Here is a 19,294-nt window from a genome sequence, read left to right as displayed (position 1 = left end):
CTTCTCCCCGGTCGATTTCTCTGAAAGTTTGCACATCGTGAAACACCAGTATGAGAGGTGTTCAGGCCAATTTTCAAGGAATTTCCCTGGTTGGATCGTTCCAAAATCGGACTTCCATTTCTCGTTCGCGGCCATTTCTTGCGCGATGGAAGCGCCCTGCCCTGGTGAGTAACCAGCATCGCGCTTGGTAGAGAGTTGCTGCAATCAGTTCCCTGATGTCTTCGCTGCCATTGTCAGAAGCGATGGACCATGAATTTGTTTGAGAGTCTCTGGATGCTACTATTCCTCAGCCTAGTTTTCAGCCATTCCGTGCATCTTCTTCGCACGATATATTTTGCAAAAAAATGAAAGTGTTCATGAGTTTTCTTGTCGGCCGCGCGTAGATGGGCCAGGCTGACCTGCGCAGATGGGCTGCGCAGTGCGTTCGCTGATATCCCTAATGGTATGATTGTTGTTCCTGAAACACGTAGTGGTACATAAGGTTAGATAACATGGACGATCTCCAAAGAAGCCAGTTTGAACATGAGTACTTTCTGCAGATTAATTGCGTAAAAGAAGACTAGAATGCGTTCTTCACTAGTCTACTAATTTTCCTCACTGTCTACTTCAAGGTGTTTTGGGTATCATCTTCGTGGACATTTCATCTATTTTTACTCTTCACTTTAGACCACTTCTTTTGTGTATGATGTAAAGTATTGAGCGCTGTCTGAAAGGTCTACCATCTCTTACCGTGCACTTTTGCTATATATGGTGTAACAGGTAAAATGGCGGGTGCTTTTCTTTGATTATTTTTGTATATTTGATGGTTATTGTGACTGGTGAAATTGATGACTGTGACGAGTGTACTGCTATACAAATATTGATTCTGTTTTTCCAATCCAGGCTAAGGAGCTCGTGGAGGAAGCCGGGAGGATAGCTGGAACGTGGAAACGCATGCAAATATTGGACTTGATTAAGGTTAGAAATGTCATTCCTTAGGATTACTGACTCTTTCCTCCTGCCTGTGAGGAAGGACAAAGTGGTTCAAGTTGTGAGTAACGAGCCCAGTTAGGCACACAACTGACAGGGTTGTTGTTTTCTTTATCTGAATTCGCGAAAATCAAATGGAGAGAATTGTCCATTGACAAGGGAGCGAATGATGAGCGCCATAATCACTATGTGTCTAAACATCTCGGGGCAAAATGAGACAGACTAGACGGAGGGTTTGCACAACACTAGTACATAGAGGGGAATGCGAGAACAAAGGCGCGGCAGAAGTCTAAGCAAGAAAGCAATCAACGCAAGAGATGTTTTTGCGCACCAAAAACAGAGGGAGAGTGGGGGCGCGCGCACGAGAGAGAGAGAGAGAGAGAGAGAGAGAGAGAGAGAGAGAGAGAGAGAGAGAGATAGAGATAGAGATAGAGATAGAGATAGAGATAGAGAGAGAGAGAGAGAGAGGGGAGTTGCACTTATAAAGTCTAACAAATGAGGGCTGACATCTCTGCAACAGGGTACTACGCCTAAAAAGACACGCACGAATTTACAAATAGGTTGTCAGAGAAAAAGGCAGAGAGACAGCCAGGCCAACAGACAGGCATATCATGAAAATATGGCGATAGTGATCCGTCTTGCCTCAAAGGTTTATGCTGTATGGAACAGCAGCAGTGCGAAATTGGGCCGGGTGTGGTATAGCCCGTACCTCGCTGGGCAACGCATTCCAGAGCCTAGCTCCTTGGAACGCGAGACAACCCTTTCCCAGCTCGGGTACTGAGACATTCAACACCTTGACACCTAGGTCAGACACATCTCCGAAGCGAAAAGCGAATAATGTTCCAAGGTGGAAGTTCAGGTTAAGGAAGTCCAACGGGGAGAAGGGAAGCACAAACACCACGATAGCAAGTACTTTCTCCGTTAACAACAACTTCGTGATGGTTTTGATGAATATGAAAAGGCTTGCAGCAGGTCAAGAACAGTTTGAATGGACTGTAAATCACTGGACAAATGTAGTTCAGCCCATGTACAACACCTTTACAAGAGAATGGGCAGAGAGTTCAGTTGGCGTCGCTTTCGCTCGACATATTTTGACCCTGCGTCACTGTCGTCATCTGCTGCCCGCGAGTCGTCATATCTCTCGAGTCGTTGTTCAGCTCTTTTCAGTCTTGTCTTGGCTTCTTTGATCATACTCCGCTGAACGGTGGTGAGGATGCCGTCGTACAAGTTGGCTTTCAAGCTGCGTGATCCCCCGCGGTGGCGATTACTCATTTCCACCAGGGAGTCGAAACAATTATTTGATGACTCGCTGGTTTCATCACCACTCTCCAGAACTATGTGGAGCAAAGGTACGGCCGTCAGGCGAAATAGCACGTCATAGTACATTTGAGATCAGCGGAAAGAAGATGACGACGTCCACTAATTTAGTATCTGTGCACACAAATCTGCTGTGTGTGTGACTCTGTGTGTCAGCTATGATTATCATCTTCTGTGGTTCCATGCCTAGCATGTACGTCTGAACCATTCTGCAAAGTTTGAATGACGTAAGTTGAGCGATCGCTCCGCGAAACATACTTTTTGAAATTCTCTTCATAGTATATGTTCCACCATTGAAATTTCGAATTTCTTCAAAAAAAGTGCTGAGAGGGGTGGCTTGCAACCTTGATATGGCTTGTTCCAGGCATGCTTTGGAGCCATGTTCTGTTGAAGTAAAGGCGAGGATCTGCCCTGCAACTGCTACAACAAAAAATGATTCGATCTGAGAAAGGGTGAGACCGCGAATCTCGGTTGAATATTGAGCATTTCAAGCCTTTTCACGACGAAGATGGAGTTCTTTTTGGAGATGGACGTCGCGGCAAAGGACATGGTGTCCGACTTCTGGCGTCTGGTGAAGCCAGGGATCATTTGTCCAGTCAGGTCGGCAGCCTAACCGTCGGTAAGCTTGTGTTTGGATCCCGTTCTGCTCGATGTGGTACATCACAAACAATTTGATATCGCACAAATTGATCTCAGCATCGTGCGTACGGTATTTTATATTCAGAAAATCCCAAAGTGTCTCTGTGTGGCCGTCCTATACCAGAAGAAACTCCAATCAGGCTCCTATGTCCTCTGCCTTCATTAATGAATGTCCACTTCGTTTGAACAACGAACACAACAATCGAGCACGGCTTTGCAATGAAAAATACAGCTATACTGGAGCTGAAAAAAAAAGAAAAAAAACGTGCTCAGGATGAGACTCGAGTACACGCATACTCTCCCAGCAGGTGAAACGCAATTTTTTGTGAAAAATGCGTGTTGCCGACTGACCAGTAATTTCGCCTGATGGCCAAACTGATTCCATTTCTCTGATGGATGCTCCAGCCAGCACTGGACGGCGGCAGCCAGCAAGTCCTGTCGACTTTCCTTAGACACTAGGCTCACGTCGCACTGCAGATTTCTAAAGAATGCCTGATCAGCATTCAAACCTAGGCTTTGCGCAGGTTGAACAAGGACTTGAATTCAGAATCATTTCATAGCACCGTGCGATCGGACCAGCTGCTTGTTCACTTGCTCATTGCGTGGGATCACTTCTCTGTTCCATCGCCCTTTTTCACTCTCAAACTCAGTGTCAGAGCGGCCAAGCATTGCATTATGCCCTCCGAGAATGTGGTATTTGGTTTCGCTCGCCATGGCTGCCATCACCTATGTTGCCACAGCGCAACCACCAATTCCGCTCAGTTTCCTTCGAAAGGTCGCTTTCCTTGCCTCCTATCTCTGTCATGGCCAGGTTGAGAAAGTGATCGTGACTCATTTCACACCAGTTCGTGCGCAAACCAATCCCTCAAAAATCCATCACAACGTTTTGTGTTAACGGAGGAAGTAATAGTTACAACTCACAGGCTAGGGAGAGAGAGAGAGAAAGAGTGAGTGAAAGAGAGTGAGAGTGAGGGAGAGAGAGACAGAGCAGGAGAGAGAGAGAGATAGAGAGAGATATAAAAGAGAAATAGGCCTGTCGATGTCCAATGTCGGTATTGAGAGAACAGCAAAGAGTAACAACATACGTGACAGGAAAGAGTGCTTGTAGACCAGGATCGTAAGGGACGGCAAAGTCAATGCACAAGGACAAGACATATGGGGTGTTATGAGTGTCGAATGTCACCACACGTTGGAGGCCAAACTGGAGACGTAAATCTCTTCTACTACTTCCGGTGGTGTAGCAAGTAGAGTAGCCAGATTGGCGATCATTCATTTCTATTGCGGCATCAACGTAGAATGAGGAAAGCTGATGGGAGAAATTCTCCTCTAAAATCCCAATGAATTCCTGGACAGACTGGGATGAGTTGTGTGTGATTATGATGATTGACACTATACTAGTGTGCTCTCTGAGCCCACTATGGACTCGTACATCAATTGTCCTCATAATCGGCTTGAAGTGCTAGTTGCATTGAACAACCCGATAGCAACTAGATTATTGTCAGATGAAAGATAGTGTCTAGTGTATGTCCAGCTGTGCGGACAAACCGTAATATCTACAGTTGCGCTCGGTGGAATTCGCCCCGTGCCCAAATTTGGCAATCTCAATTTGCTCGGCCCTTGGCACCCTGGACGTAAATATGGGCAATACTATAATCGGAACTGATCGAGGGCGCCAGCTTTGCAATTTTGGTTGAATTTCACCGAGCAACTCTGTAGTTCATGACAGTGTTCAACTTACTTGCTTTGTGTATTGTTGTTATGTGCTGTATTTGCATGCTCCAGACCAGCTTGATACGTGAAGAGTTTGGTGTTGAGGGTTACACTGATCCTACTGAACTGATTGCCAACGTGTGTGGAGCAGAAGGTTCAGGGAAATCTACCTTCATTGCATCCTTCACAGCAGAAGGATTCTTCAATAAACTACGACGTAAGGAGAATCAACCGGACATGAAGGCAAAAGATTTAGCATCCCGAACAAAGGTGAGTTGAAAGCAATGTACTGCGAAGTAGAGTGCACAGAGTGCTACAGATTGTAATTTGGATGAATACAAGTCCAAATTCTTAGTGACAAGTTTAGTTTCATTCCATATAAACACAAATCAACACGAACAGGAAAGTGCAGAATGTAGATGTTATGAACCCTACACGACCAAACTATCAAAAGGCGGTAAGCCAATCACAAGGAGAAAGAGAGGTAAACAATTTTTACGACTTCCAGTTGTTGTTCCGTCCCAAATTTTTCTCTGCGCATGAGCTGGCGCGGCATGACAAGCCACAGAGATTCGCAAAGTGAGCCAGCCACCTGGAAGAAGTCATCTTCCATCCAATCTTCGCATTTTTCCTTGCACAGGCTTGAATCAAATTCCGAGAGAAGGAGGGTTTCTTCAACACTATTGTCGATCCTGGAGTGGACCAGGGGATGGACTCTTTGCTGGACAAGGAGAAAAAATGAACTTTAAATTACGAGTAGAGAAACTCCATATCACTTCGAAATAAGCGCTCGCTTGAAGGACATAGTCACTATACTGTAAACTGCTCTTTTGTGCGAAGACAGAGTGCGATCTATTAGCCCAGTTTTCAAGAATTCAGAAATCATCACAAATTCAAGCACCCTGAATACTTGATTTTGGCATCAACGGGCCTCAAAGTTTAGGTACCCTGCACACCGAATCCGCAAAAAAACGACTTGCACGCTCTGCAGGGGGAAGTGCGACAAAGTGAAATTTTTGTGCATTTCATCGACAGCCATTGTTGTGACCTAAACCCAATCTCCAATCAGTGCCATGCGCGTTTCAGGAATGAACTTTCAGATTTCTGTGAATTACTGGACAAATCTTGCAAATCGAGAAGATTTGCAGTATAAACCATAGCCACGGAAAATCACACCAAACGTTGACCAAACTCGCCCGTTTTTCACTGAAGACGCATTGGATGACCTAATAACATGGATGGAAAACCTCGTAATGGCTGACGAAGAAGAAGAAAATTGTCAAACTTCCAACGCGCACTGGCAAAGGAGTGCAAGAGTTTCGCGAGGGAAAGTAGGTAGATCGGATTCAGTGATGCTTTTGCTGTCGCTTGACGTCAGTTCCAGGTGTGCGATTTGTAAGTGCAACAAGGGACTCACTTTGGCACCACTGGCTGATGGACTGTATCCAGCGCGCACACTTTTCGTAGTTCGAATTATGCATTCGAATTTGACTTGAAGGGACTTGCAGAAGATCGGTACAACGGAAAACTTCGAATTTCACGGAATTTTCGAATTATACCGTATTCGAATTAGAGGGAGTCTGCCTGTACTAGGAACTGACGTGACTCGAACTCAAACTGGGCGGTTGGGCTTTTTGCTCCTCCGGTATTCTCTAACTTTCTACTCAACTGTTCAATTCAATCGGTTTGAAACCTTTTTCAATCCTTTTCTTGTGCCATGTGGAGTCGGCTTGAATAGTTTGCTTCCTTCTGGGGTCGTCCAGCCCGCCAGTCTTTAATCCAGCTGGTTTCTTGCGCTGCAAATCGGCCGTAGTCTTTGGTCCGTGCCGGGCACGTTTGAGCGTGCGGGCCTTGGGCCTTATTTGAGCTGGCTTCCTGTGCTGTGCACACTTTGTGAGTTTGCCCTGTACTGGTAGCATACTAGACAGTGGCCCTGTGGATGCAGACTTGGGTGATAGTTTACAGGAAACATTAGGCTCTGTTTTTTTGCCTTCTTTGCTTTATCATGGGTGACGTAAATGTAAAAGCATTCAGTGATAGTGCCCCTCTAGTGCCCCCAGCGACACTAATCGCATGAGTATGGTATACTGTTGCTGTAGAACAGTGTGATCGCAATGAGCTGGGTATGATTCATACACTATTCTCTTTCTCAGGGCACAATAATTTTGTATTTTTATCTATTCCTTATAGGGAATTGAAGAAACCATTTACAACCAATCGAAGGTGAAGGTGCATTTCCGCGACTTTGCAGGCCAAGAACATTATACCGCGTCGCATGACATTTTCACGGTTGCCATGACAGCACCATCTGTTGCTGCAATAGTGGTGGACGGCACACAGTGTGTTGATGAGATCGCACAGACTGTCAGTGCAACTGCCGCCAATATTGTTGGTCGCTTGTGTGCACCTGATGATGGTAAGTGGATAGCAATGGATAATTTTCTTGCATGTCACATGATCCATTCAGCCAATCATGAACACTGCACGTAAATCCCTACCGGAAATCACAAAGTTAAAACGAGAGGCACAAACCGTTCCAGTTTCCTGTTCAATCATAGCTTTTCTCCCCAGAAAATACCCCAAAAACGAGCAGCAGTTGATCACCGGCCTGCCCTGATTCCCATATCACTCAAACTAGTTATACCGTGATACGATCTTGGGATGGAGAGGCATGCCACCTTCTCCATTCGGCATACAAGGGAAAAATTGGAATTCTATACTGTCCTGGATTGATTAACTGCGTAATCATGGAATGGTATTCCTTGTTGTTGGCAATCGTGTCACTTGTCTTCTTGAATTATCAGGCTCTCTACAGACTGAGCAACAAGAACAGCAGCAGCAGGAGCAGCAGGAAGAACTGCAACAGACGCAGAAACTTGATGTCATCGCCATTGCCACAAGAGCTGATAAGCTTAAACCGGAACAGCGCACTGAAGTGGAGAATGCCATAAGGAGAGGAATGAAATCAATCTCTCAGCACTTGGATCTCTCCTTTGTGAGAGTAGTGGATGCTAGAAAGTCCGACAGTTCCAGCATGAATGATCTTAGGAGACTATTCATGAGCTTGGTGAACCGAGTGTTGGCGGTAAGATTACTTCTTTGCCAATTTTGATAACCTTTCTCTGTCTTGAGTGTTGGGCGAGTAGCTGGTCGAGTAGCCCCCCCTCCTCCCCCCCCCCCCCCCAAGGATGCGCCTTACAGAACCGCTATGCAATTTATCGTTTTATAAAATTTAAAAAATTTAAAATTCGACGGGTTCACGTACCGGGCAGGTCAAGAACAAGGAGTCATACTACTCCCTGGTCAAGAACCACCTTTCTGCTTCCGTGGGACGCCACCACCCCATGATCAGGCGTCAGATGCGGCTCTTAAACGGTGGGTAGGATAGATCAGATCCACCGACCATAGGCCAAAGGCCTAAATCCCATTTGTCAAATCCTTGTTTTACTCATGCCAGGCCACGAGTTCCCAATTAACTGTGGGTCGCAGCACGGTTGGAAAAATCCTTCCGCTTCCAAGCAGGACTTGAACCTGGTACCTTTCATTTCTCAATCATGGTCTTAGACCATCCCACTGTGCCTGTGCCTGTGCCTGTGCCGTTTTATGGTACGATGCAAAATGAAAATATCACAACTCGGTATGTCTATATTTCCCTGTCAATAGACTGATGTTGATCGGAAAAGGCGCAACACCACTTTAATCCTATACTTCCAATCAAATTTGCGCTGTCCTGCCGAAATGTGAAGCGTGCGACCTGCAAGATGTATATTTGTACGGAAATTGCTCACCACCACTATAAAATCCTGATGCAAACCTTTATACCCGGATCGTGACTTCTACTATGCCAGTATTTTGCCACCCTTTTATATGATTAAGATTTTCTGCCGACCTGATTTGACACTTGACTGACTCAAGACTGCGTCTATTTTGTACTGTTGTGATGTCGACACGAGACACATGGGAAGTTCCTCGAACTATTAAATTGGCAGACGTGCAAGAAAGCACTTCTCCCTGCTGCTTTCTCTTGGAAGATTTTGTCTGCACCACTTATATACTCGTTAAATGCTCTCCAGATCCAAACATAACCAGGGATAAAAACTGAGACGCTCCATTTCCAGCGCGATGAACCCCTAGTGCACATCAGATAACAGCGTGAGTCAGTGCGGCTCATGGTTAGGTAGAACAGACGATGAGGACCCATGGTTATTCACACCTCTTTCATCTCGGAAACAGCTAGTCGTCAGCCAGCGTCAGGCACAACAGTACGAGAAGAGTGGTCGCAACTTTAGCGATTACATGTATTGTACAGTTGGAAAGTGTTGAGGAGGGAGTGGTGCTTTCTTGCACATTTGCCGAGCCAAATGTTTGAGGGATTTCTCGTGTGCTCTGGATAGCAGTCGTGAGTCAGTCAAGTGTCTAGTCAAGTCGGCGAAAATGCGCAAGCTCCCGTGTGGCAATCTAACACATTCCTATGAAATTATTACTTTTTCAACTTTGGCTGCAGAAATCTCCCAAGCAACCACGTTCGCTGCAAATGGCTCGAAAGCATTTGGATGCGGTTCAGGCATCTATGCCCAATCCATACTGCTCAAGAGATGAGTTTGTGCTGGCACTCTACAATTCAAGCCAAGGAACCGACACTGCACCGTCAGAACGATTCGCTGACCGGATAGACAGATATCTACGCATCTTGAGTGCATATGGATATGTAAGAGCAACACATGCCTAGAAATGATGACATGTGATGATGAATTTATGTGTGTACATAGAGAATGATTTCCTTGTTCACCTTGAGGTTTGCTATGCTCAAAGCCCATTATGACATCAAGCTTTGGAAGGCTTTGCCGGTTGGGTGCCCCTATAACCTGCACGATGTGTTACATTCTAGATATCACTCATGTGAATGCCCGACTCGGATGAGTTGGCAAACATGTGATCGTACCAATTTGAAACATGTGGATTGTGTTTCTCCGAGAACCTCATGAACCACACATGCACATGCACTAAAGCCCAATGGTAATCTAGCTACTGCAGCTCTTTGGGGGAGAAATTTGCCCGCTGGAGAACGAACTATTGTAGTTGTGTGTGTACGATGAGTAAGAACTGAAGACATCATGTTGAGAAGTTTTATGCCCACTTAAGAGAATATGGGCGGTGTGCCATGAATTTAAGGAACAATTCTGAAGTCCAGCGCAAAATTTAACCGAAACTGTTTGCTGTATGCACACCAATAGCCCATTAGGTTGTATATTTATACAATAGATAATGGGAGACAAGTTTTAAAACTACAGTCATCCCTCTTTAATCCGGCACCTTTTGCAGCGACATTTTCTGCTGGATAAACAAGGGTGCTGGATTATCAAATTCTGTCCTCCAACCCGGCTCAAGTATTTGGAATGATTCCATCCCGCGACAGCGCGTCCACTACAGCGCGCAGCATTTCAGCGCGACCACTTCAGCGCAAGGCATTTCAGCGTGGGGTAGTGGCAGCGCCAGGCACTTCAGCGCGAGGTAATGTCAGCGCCAGGCACTTCAGCGCATATAATGTCAGCGCGGAGCACTTTCGCGCGTACTTTAGTACGCAGTATCGTGCGCATTATCGTACGCACAGAATTAGTGGTCTCGTCTGCACTCACGCTAGCGGGATTTGGTGATTTGGTGATTCTTTGACAAACTTGTTTTCACATAGTTTATTGAAATTATTTAGTAGGCATATAGCGATATGACAAGAGAATCCGTAGATTAGAAATGAAGAAGTCGACCAACATTCCAAAGAAATTCAAAATTAGTGATTTCCCCATTTGCACGTCTGACTTCCAGGACGTGAACTCGATCGTTAAGGCGAGTATATGAAGCTTTCCCGACTGGGATGCGCTGGCCAGCTTGCATCTGGCATCTGACGGCAAGAAGCTCCGTACGCGAAGCCTCCTTCTTCAGTTGCTCCAACAGCACACAAACGTTGGGATGGGTGATGTTCACTTTTCGGCTAAATCGATGGTGCCATCCCTCAACACCGTTGTTGGTCCTGACGTCCCTTCCATGGCAGCACCACAGCGACATCGGAACGTTAGCATTCTCAATCCACTGTGTCCACTGGCAATTGTTGAAGGTTTAAATCAGAGGCGATCTCCTCCAACCAATCGAAGGCGCCTGTGACCTGGTCTTCTGGCAGGAATGGCAATGCCATCAGTTGACAACAGCATACCTTGATAGTCACTAATAGTCACTAATTGGTGCCCGTACGTACATTAACATGTACGGCGCTGAAGTGCCTCCCGCGGAAAAATCTGCGCTGAAGAAATTGGCGCTGACATGTCCTGCGCTTTAAAATTTCGCGCTGAGATCATTGGCGCTGTCAAGAGACGGCGCTGAAATGGCACAGAGCTGAAATGCCTCGCGCTAAGGCGGTTGCGCTGAACTGCACCGCGCTAACATGGACGCGCTGTCGCGGGAGGTTACCCTACATACATGTTTTTGTTGTACGTCAAAACGCAGAGATTTTCTGTGTCAATCTGAGTGCTTTGTGGAATGCATGTCTACACAAGCTATAGGATAGTCCCAAGTGTATGTTACATGTGCAAAATGCTACCTGATAAGTTAGTTCATGCATGTCATGCACTGACCAAACTAACATAGCTATGCACGGGTACGGTATGCGATGTACAACTGTTGGATTATAAAATCGAATTATATACTGTTTGAGCGATTTGTTGCAGAAAATCGCCGCGGGTGACGGAATTCAAGTGCCGGATTAAAGTGTAGGAAATGAACTTAAAAAATCGTTTTGCCAGATAATGGGCTGGTTGGCAAGGGTTGTGGATAGACAAGTGCCGGATTAGAGGGGGAAATTTATCTATACGTTTCTTTGTACTTGATATGCATTTCTGTTGTGTGTACGTGTGTGTGTGTGTGTCTGTGTGTCTGTGTGCGCGCTCATGTGTGTGTGTGGCACTGTGTGTGTATGTGTGTGTGTGTATGTGGCACTGTGTGTGTGTGTATGTGTGTGTGTGCATGTACGTATGTATGTGTTGTTTTTGTGTGTTTGTATGTGCATGTGGAATGCCTTTGATACTGCTAAAGGTCATAACATTCCCGGAACTGAATGATCTGGTGGTTCATCAGCCTCGCTGGCTCCTGCAGGACGTGATCGGTTTCGTGTACTCTTCCAACGTCTTCCCAATCGGACCTGATGGCATTGCCAGGGAGTACAAGATTAGTGAAGAGGAGTTCGTCCGTTCACTCACTGCCTTCGCCAAAGTCGGCGAACATGCTCCACTTTGCGTGCGTTTGGTTCTACAGCTCGGCTTGACCATCCGCTATCAGAAATATATCCTTGCTCTCTCCCTGTTTCCTGAGTGCACCCAGCCATTGAAGGTGCACAGAGCCTTCATGACCTCACAAGTGATGGTTGGCTCTGTGTACACCTGCAATGGCTGTGTGCCATTCTCATCTGCGCTCATTGTACAATACCAAGCACGTGTGTACGATTACTCCGCCTGCTTTTTCTCCAGTACTGATCCTATGTTCTTTAAGAACGCCATCATTGTCCACCCGTATCCGCATACAACAGCGCTGATTGTGTTTTCGTCCGACCGTCAGCGTTGTTGTGTTGTAGTGACGTCCAGTTGCAGTAGGTACCTGCAAGTAGTTCACCATGTTCACTGGTTATTTCGTCGTCTCTTCCTCGATCTACTCAAGAGGTACAGTCGTGGTACTTCGGTAGAGCCCGCTGTACTCAGCTTGAGCAGCATGCGTCAGCTTATCGAGCAATCGGCTTCACCAGCTGCAATCTCTTCAGCTGTTGGATCGTACTCATCCGAAGCCGTCATTCGTGCTGCCAACAGCGCGCAAAGCAGAGATGTCAAAGATTCCAGTGGTGTCTTCGTTGACTCAGTTGAGGATCTCCACTACGTTCCTGCCACGCACGTCAGCATGCTTCCTGTTCAGTGTACCGATCGCCTGGAGAGTCTGCGAGATTCTTCATTCCTGGACGATCTCCAATCACATCTAGACGTGAGTGAGAGAGAGATCAGCAGGCTTGCTGGTGCTGCATCAGTGTCGTCCACTGGATCGAGTCAGACGAATGCCTCGCTGGTTTTGCTGGCGTGGTGCAGCAAAAGTGACCGTCACACGTCCACTCTGCTGTTTAGCTTGATAGCACAGCACTGCTCCTCTTCGCCATTCGCCAACTTCTACCGAGAGATTTGCAAGATGCTGGAGGAGAATGAGAGCATGGTGAGTGGCAATTTCATTTTATTATTATTATTATCAAGAGTACATTGAAAGCAGAGTGTGCAGCCTGGGGCTTTTTCTAATATGGGTGTCTGTCACGGCGAACTTTCGTGATTACGTCATATTTGGCGCAGACCTGAGGCGGGACATGGCATAGTGCTTACAACTGAGCTGCAGTTGTGCAGAAAGAGAATCCTGCTTGTACGCACTACAGCGCTAAGATGATGTCATCACGGAATTCTGCCGTGATAGCAACCCATCCGTAGCTGCACACTCTGGTTTTCATGCACTCTTGTTGGTAGTGTGGCTGTTCGTGCTGACATCACCAAGCAAGCTTGGCTAGTCTTCACATGAGCCAAATGAACAAAAGAAATGAGGAACGAGCGAGGACAATGAGGTGAACACACGCGTGCAACTGCCAAAAAACCAAAAAACACACAAATTGTCAACAATTTACTCCAACACTCAAAACTGGAAACGGATTAATACAGCAATCATAACAGCTGACGGTACATAGTGGCAAAGCGCCATAACACGAGTACACAGGATAGTACAGGTCTACTTACATGTATAAACTAAAGACGAGAACCATGTGCAAGTAATGTCTTTTTCCTGAACGTTTGAGTCATTTGCAAAGTTTCTGTGCATGGGAAAATGGTCTACCCATTCTATTTTAAAGTTTTAATAATTTTTTGAGTTTCTCATGTCAGTTTTCTCGAGTTTTTGCTTGAAAACAGGGGATAAATGCCTTTTGGATAATCGCAGGATAATTGATGTCTGTTTTCCCTGTTTTCCCTTTTATTGTTTTTATGATTTTAGCCAAGCTAGACAGAAGGATAATATTGCTTTTATGCTTTGTTCCCCCGAGGAATCTTTGTTTGCTTTCTAACACTTTTCTTGTGTTTATGTGTGTACATGTGTGTGTGTGTGTGTCTGTTTGTGTGTGTGTGTATCTGTTTGTGTGTGTGTGTCTGTTTGTGTGTGTGTGTGTCTGTTTGTGTGTGTGTGTGTGTGTGTGTGTGTGTGTGTGTGTGAACATGGTATGTGTGTGTCTGTTTATGTGTATGTGTGTACGTCTATGGTATTACAGCTGCTGAACGCATTTCCTGACATCATCACCTATGAGCAACAGCGTTTCAACCAGGAAGAGCGTCTCCGCTGTGAGATTGAGAGTGAGTTTGTGTATCATGTATATTAATTTGGTCTACAATCCATTCCCATCTGAGTATCTCTACCTTTTTCAATCCCAATTGAAGCCGATATAGCCTTCGAACAAAATGTACATAAGGCCACCCAGAATAAATTCGTTGTTTTGGATCACCCGACCGACCGCCTTTTTTCATCTCTGTCTTTTTTTCAAACCCAATTGAAGCCAATATAGTCTCAGAACAAGTTTTCATAATATCGCCTGACAATAGGTTTATGTCAACACAACAGTCAACTTGTCGATCCTAAACCTGGCGGAAATTAGTAAAATCCAGTTGAAATTCAATCCACCATGGTCCATAGTTCGGCAGAAGACCTCTCACTGCCACATTATTTGGTAGTGTAATAAACACAGCATGACCTAAAAATGTGAAGAAGAGATTGGTGCGACTTGGGCGATAGTAGGGGAAGAGTGTGTTGCTCCCTACATGGGAGCTTGCGGTTTTTCTGCCGACTTGAATTCTCATTTGACTGACTCACGACTGAAAAACAGCGTAAAAGATGAAACACGGAAAATCTGAATGTGATGGTTGTTTTCTGTATGGTGTATAGTCTTAGTGTAATGTGTATTGATTTTTTAGTGTTTTTAGAAACAATGGAGAATACTTACATTCAAGTTTATTCAGTCTATTGTGATACTGTCGGTGGTCTTGTTCTAGTTGATGTTTTCAACACGTCCAGTGTTTGTCTTGTACACACTCCATCTATTGTTTTGTATCTGTTATGTTTGTCTTGATGCCTTCTAACAGATGTTCCATTGGCGGATGATTGCTTCCAAACTGCACACGAGACGTCCTTCCTTGGCCAAACCCCATGGTGAGTATAGCATTTCTCTCAAGTTGGTTTCATTTCTCATAGTGATGAATGGGTTGTAGTGTAAATTCGGATTCCTCTCAAGAACACCACTGCAATCTGCAGTACCTATGAAGTGTGCATTGTATTCTGCAATAACATCTTACTTAAAGGGGGTATTGTCAACTGACAACCGCTCTATTTTACAATGCAGTTGCATGATTTTCACCACTTTCTGAACGACATCTGTTTCTATGGCTAATAGCCATAAATTGAACAATATGTGATTATGATATTGGTTTCCTCTCTACTTCTGTATGTGTTTGTGTGTATGTGTGTGTGCGTGCATGCGTGCGCTCGCATGCGTTGGTGCGAGCGAGCCTGCTTGTGTGAATGTGGGTGTATGATTTTGCCGCCATGTGGGTATGCCTGTTTCTGTGTCTATATTTTGATGTGTTGTTTTGATTTGCAGCATGGGGATGCTCCGATCTCATTTGCACGCCATGCGCATTACGGATAAGCTGATCGTGGACTCTGACAAGTACACTCTGGTCCAGGGTGAGTCCGTTTTACTTCACAACCTCTGCTACTTCATATTCATGATGATCACTTGCCTAGACAGAATTTCCTGCGATTTACAACATGTTATAAGAAATTTTTCAAAGGCTTTCATACATACTAGTACGTCTGGTTTTCGCTTCATTTCTGTTTGTCGTAACAGAGGCTGAGGTAGCAGCAGAATTGCTCACATCAACAGTAGCACCAGCAGCACCACCACCACCATCAGCAGCAGCACCAGCAGCAGCAGCAGCACCAGTAGCAGCACCAGCAGCAGCACCAGCACCACCAGCAGCAGCACCACCACCAGCACCACGAGCAGCGGCAGCAGCAGCACCAGCAGCACGAGTAGCAGCACCACGAGCAGCGGCAGCAGCAGCAGCACCAGTAGCAGCACCACGAGCAGCGGCAGCAGCAGCAGCACCAGTAGCACCACCACGAGCAGCGGCAGCAGCAGCAGCACCAGTAGCAGCACCACGAGCAGCGGCAGCAGCAGCACCAGTAGCAGCACCACGAGCAGCGGCAGCAGCAGCACCAGCAGCAGAAGCAGCAGCAGCATCAGCAGCAGCAGCAGCACCACCAGCAGCAGTAGTAGCAGCAGCAGCAGCAGCAGTGACTGTAGCAGAGAGTGAAGGTATGAGACAGATAGTGATCCTCAACATAATTTTTTAGTTTTATTCATTCTGCAGTAGTCTTTGTCCACTTTGTGGTGGTTCTGATCCACTCATCTCTCTCGCCGCTTAAGAGCGTCTTCTGCGCTTTGATCCTAGACCTTCATGGTGTTCATACGGATGCGAAAAACTCGGCCTCCAGCTGACTCTTGTGCGAACCGTGATTTTATTTATTAAAAGTCATTTCGCACCACCCTCTTCACATCTGCCTCCGTTCCTCTCCTCCACATCCACCTCTGCTTTTCCCAACTCCACTTTCTCTTTTCTGACATCCGCATCCACTTACCCTATTACCATCCTTGAATCGACTAGGCACCCTGCATAAACAGACGAGGGTGGCAAGAGAATGAGTGTTCATCACCAATTACAGTTTAGAAAGTGCTGTGTGGGTGGGCATGTAGTAACCTCCATTTTCTCCCAGTGTGTATAGAAAACTGACATTTCAATGCAAATCCTATGGTGTTTCGTTGGATTCTTTGCCTTATTCTCCTACACAGTAAGATCACATGTTTCCTTCAACTTGGTTACCTTATGCTGACCATGTTCTTCCTAGGTATTTCATGACAAAATGCACTCGTAGAGTACTTAAAATGAACTATATGTATTGTGTGCCTCTATTTCTGTTTTCTGTTTACAGCTGATCCATTTGACGACGACTTGTTCACCGCACATATCTTACCAAAGTTGTACAAGATATCTTGTGATGCACTGCGGCAAAGCGTTCAGGCAGAAGGACTCCTGAGTGGTTTTGATCCCCTTCCGGAACTAAACCGTATAGAACGAGTTGAAGGTGTAGAGAGTCATCACCTGAAGTTGATTGGATACATCCGTGCTGGAGAGCGGGATGCATACAGAAAGCTGTGTGCAGCAGTGAGCAAGCTCAACTTGCAAGATCTGCACAACACCATGCTAAGGCTACTGTAGTAGGAACTCTAGGCATGATGTGGTAAGTTTGTTGTGTGGTTTTTTATTTCTCATAGTCATACATTCACCTCTACATGTATGTTACAGGAGCGGAGCAAGCAGATTTTCATTAGTCTGCCCATACCATAGTATTTGGTAATTTGTGTCTGATATAGCGGGTATACATACATGTTACTACTCAGCATGGAACACACCTTGGTGGCCAAACAGTTGGTCTACCCATGACCTAACCAACCGGACCGCTGCCGCCACCCATGTGTTAGTGTGTGTGTGTGTGTGTGTGTGATAGTGTGTGTGCGTGTGCGTGCGTGTGTGTGCGTGTGCGTGTGTGTGCGCGCGGGTGTGTGTGTGTGTTTTAGTGTGTGTGCATGTGTGTGTGTATGTGTGTGTGTTAGTGTGTGTGCGTGTGTGCGCGTGTGTATGTTGGGGGGGGGGGGTGCAATATCTTGGCTTGTTCAGAAGTACAAAATCGAGAATTTTAATTCATGCCGGAAGCCGAGGTGCTACAAACATATCTCGTACTTGACCTCAGGTCTATCTCCACCTGATTTCATCTTTCCTTGCCAACTTGGCAAAGGATGGCTGGCCTGCACACTCCATTACGTTCTACCAAAATGTCCAATGACTAGCTGGAGATGGTATAAATTCCATTGGCTTCAGCTCTGCAAGAGAAATGCTCCAAGCCAACAAACGGTTTTGGAGTTTGGGGCCACAATCGATCCAACTCCCTGCTTCATATAGCTATCGATCCCAGACAGCACCAAGTAGTCCAGGCATTTGTGAACTTATAAATGGTCGACGGTCGGACAGGCGAGTCGGTTTGAGGGTGACCGTGAGGCTGGATGTGAGGCTGGGTGTCAGGGTGGGGGTGAGGCTGCGTGTGAGGCTGGGTGTGAGGCCGGGTGTAAGGCTGGGTGTGAGGCTGTGTGTGAGGGTGGGTGTGAGAGTGAGGCTGGGTGTGAGGGTCGGTTTGAGGCTGTGTGTTGGGGTGGAGTTGGGGTAGGTGTGTGTGTGTATGTGTGTGTGTGTGTATATGTGTGTAGGCGTGTGTGTTTGTGTGTATTGGGGGGGGGGGGGCGGGAGTGAGGGTGTGGGTGTGTTGGAATCTGGGCACTCATATGGGGAAGCCTGTGTGTTCATGTGTGGGTGTGCTTTTGTATGGTCAGTGTCTGTATAGAACAAGTTTGTGTGTGTTTGTGTGCATCTGTTGGTGTGCGTGTGTGTACATGATGTGCGTGTTTGTGGGTGTTTGTGGGTGTTTACATGTGTGTGTTTCCTTTTGTATATATATGTGTATGTGTATGTGTATATATATGTGTGTGTGTGTGTGTGTGTGTGTGTGTGTGTGTGTGTGTGTGTGTATGTGTGTGTGTGTGCATGCATGTGTGTGTGTATGTGTGTATATGTACATGCACATGCATAATGTCTGTTACATCACTGTTCAGATTCTGCTAGACTGCTTTCTCCCAGCACTCCATGTACATCACTGTTCAGATTCTGCTAGACTGCTTTCTCCCAGCACTCCATGTACATCACTGTTCAGATTCTGCAAGACTGCTTTCTCCCAGCACTCCATGTACATCACTGTTCAGATTGTGCAAGACTGCTTTCTCCCAGCACTCCATGTACATCACTGTTCAGATTCTGCTACACTGCTTTCTCCCAGCACTCCATGTACATCACTGTTCAGATTCTGCTAGACTGCTTTCTCCCAGCACTCCATGTACATCACTGTTCAGATTCTGCTACACTGCTTTCTCCCAGCACTCCATGTACATCACTGTTCAGATTCTGCTAGACTGCTTTCTCCCAGCACTCCATGTACATCACTGTTCAGATTCTGCTAGACTGCTTTCTCCCAGCACTCCATGTACATCACTGTTCAGATTCTGCTAGACTGCTTTCTCCCAGCACTCCATGTACATCACTGTTCCGATTGTGCAAGACTGCTTTCTCCCAGCACTCCATGAACATCACAACAGTCATACTCATACAGTCGACAGAACTCGTTGCCCGTATCCCGGTATGCTTGTTCGTGTCGTTCTTCCCCTGCCACTGCTCTGCCCTATCCAACGTGTTATTTTTCCTCATCTCCCCATGTATCATTATTGTATTCTTGAGTTGCTTGCTCACTAGTTGTGGATATACCCCATGTTGATTCTATTGAAGGTGACCTTCTTTGGAAATATTTTCTCAAACAGCAGGACTACCACTTCTGCCCCCCCCCCCCCCCTCTTCCCTCTTCTCTCCCATCCTCTCTCCCAATTCCACTCACG

At 46.1% G+C, this 19,294-nt stretch overlaps 1 protein-coding gene across 1 annotated transcript in view; it reads left to right on the top strand.

The window, feature by feature from the left end:
- The window catches only part of LOC135820117 (uncharacterized), a 41,836-nt gene extending 23,233 nt beyond the window's left edge, over window positions 1-18,603 (top strand). The window contains exons 4-15 of the mRNA XM_065333426.1: window positions 883-957; window positions 4,708-4,905; window positions 6,826-7,051; window positions 7,440-7,720; window positions 9,140-9,343; window positions 11,716-12,870; window positions 13,958-14,039; window positions 14,823-14,889; window positions 15,338-15,423; window positions 15,587-16,057; window positions 16,732-17,040; window positions 18,464-18,603. Of these exons, the coding sequence (XP_065189498.1) occupies window positions 883-957; window positions 4,708-4,905; window positions 6,826-7,051; window positions 7,440-7,720; window positions 9,140-9,343; window positions 11,716-12,870; window positions 13,958-14,039; window positions 14,823-14,889; window positions 15,338-15,423; window positions 15,587-16,057; window positions 16,732-17,018 (3,132 nt within the window). The 3' untranslated portion in view covers window positions 17,019-17,040; window positions 18,464-18,603. The remainder of the gene's footprint in view (window positions 1-882; window positions 958-4,707; window positions 4,906-6,825; window positions 7,052-7,439; window positions 7,721-9,139; window positions 9,344-11,715; window positions 12,871-13,957; window positions 14,040-14,822; window positions 14,890-15,337; window positions 15,424-15,586; window positions 16,058-16,731; window positions 17,041-18,463) is intronic.
- Window positions 18,604-19,294: the final 691 nt, after the last annotated feature.

Source organism: Sycon ciliatum, chromosome 6 (genome assembly GCF_964019385.1).
Source record: "Sycon ciliatum chromosome 6, ocSycCili1.1, whole genome shotgun sequence".
In the NCBI taxonomy this organism is placed as follows: Eukaryota; Metazoa; Porifera; class Calcarea; order Leucosolenida; family Sycettidae; genus Sycon; species Sycon ciliatum.
This window is presented reverse-complemented; position numbering and strand designations above follow the sequence as displayed.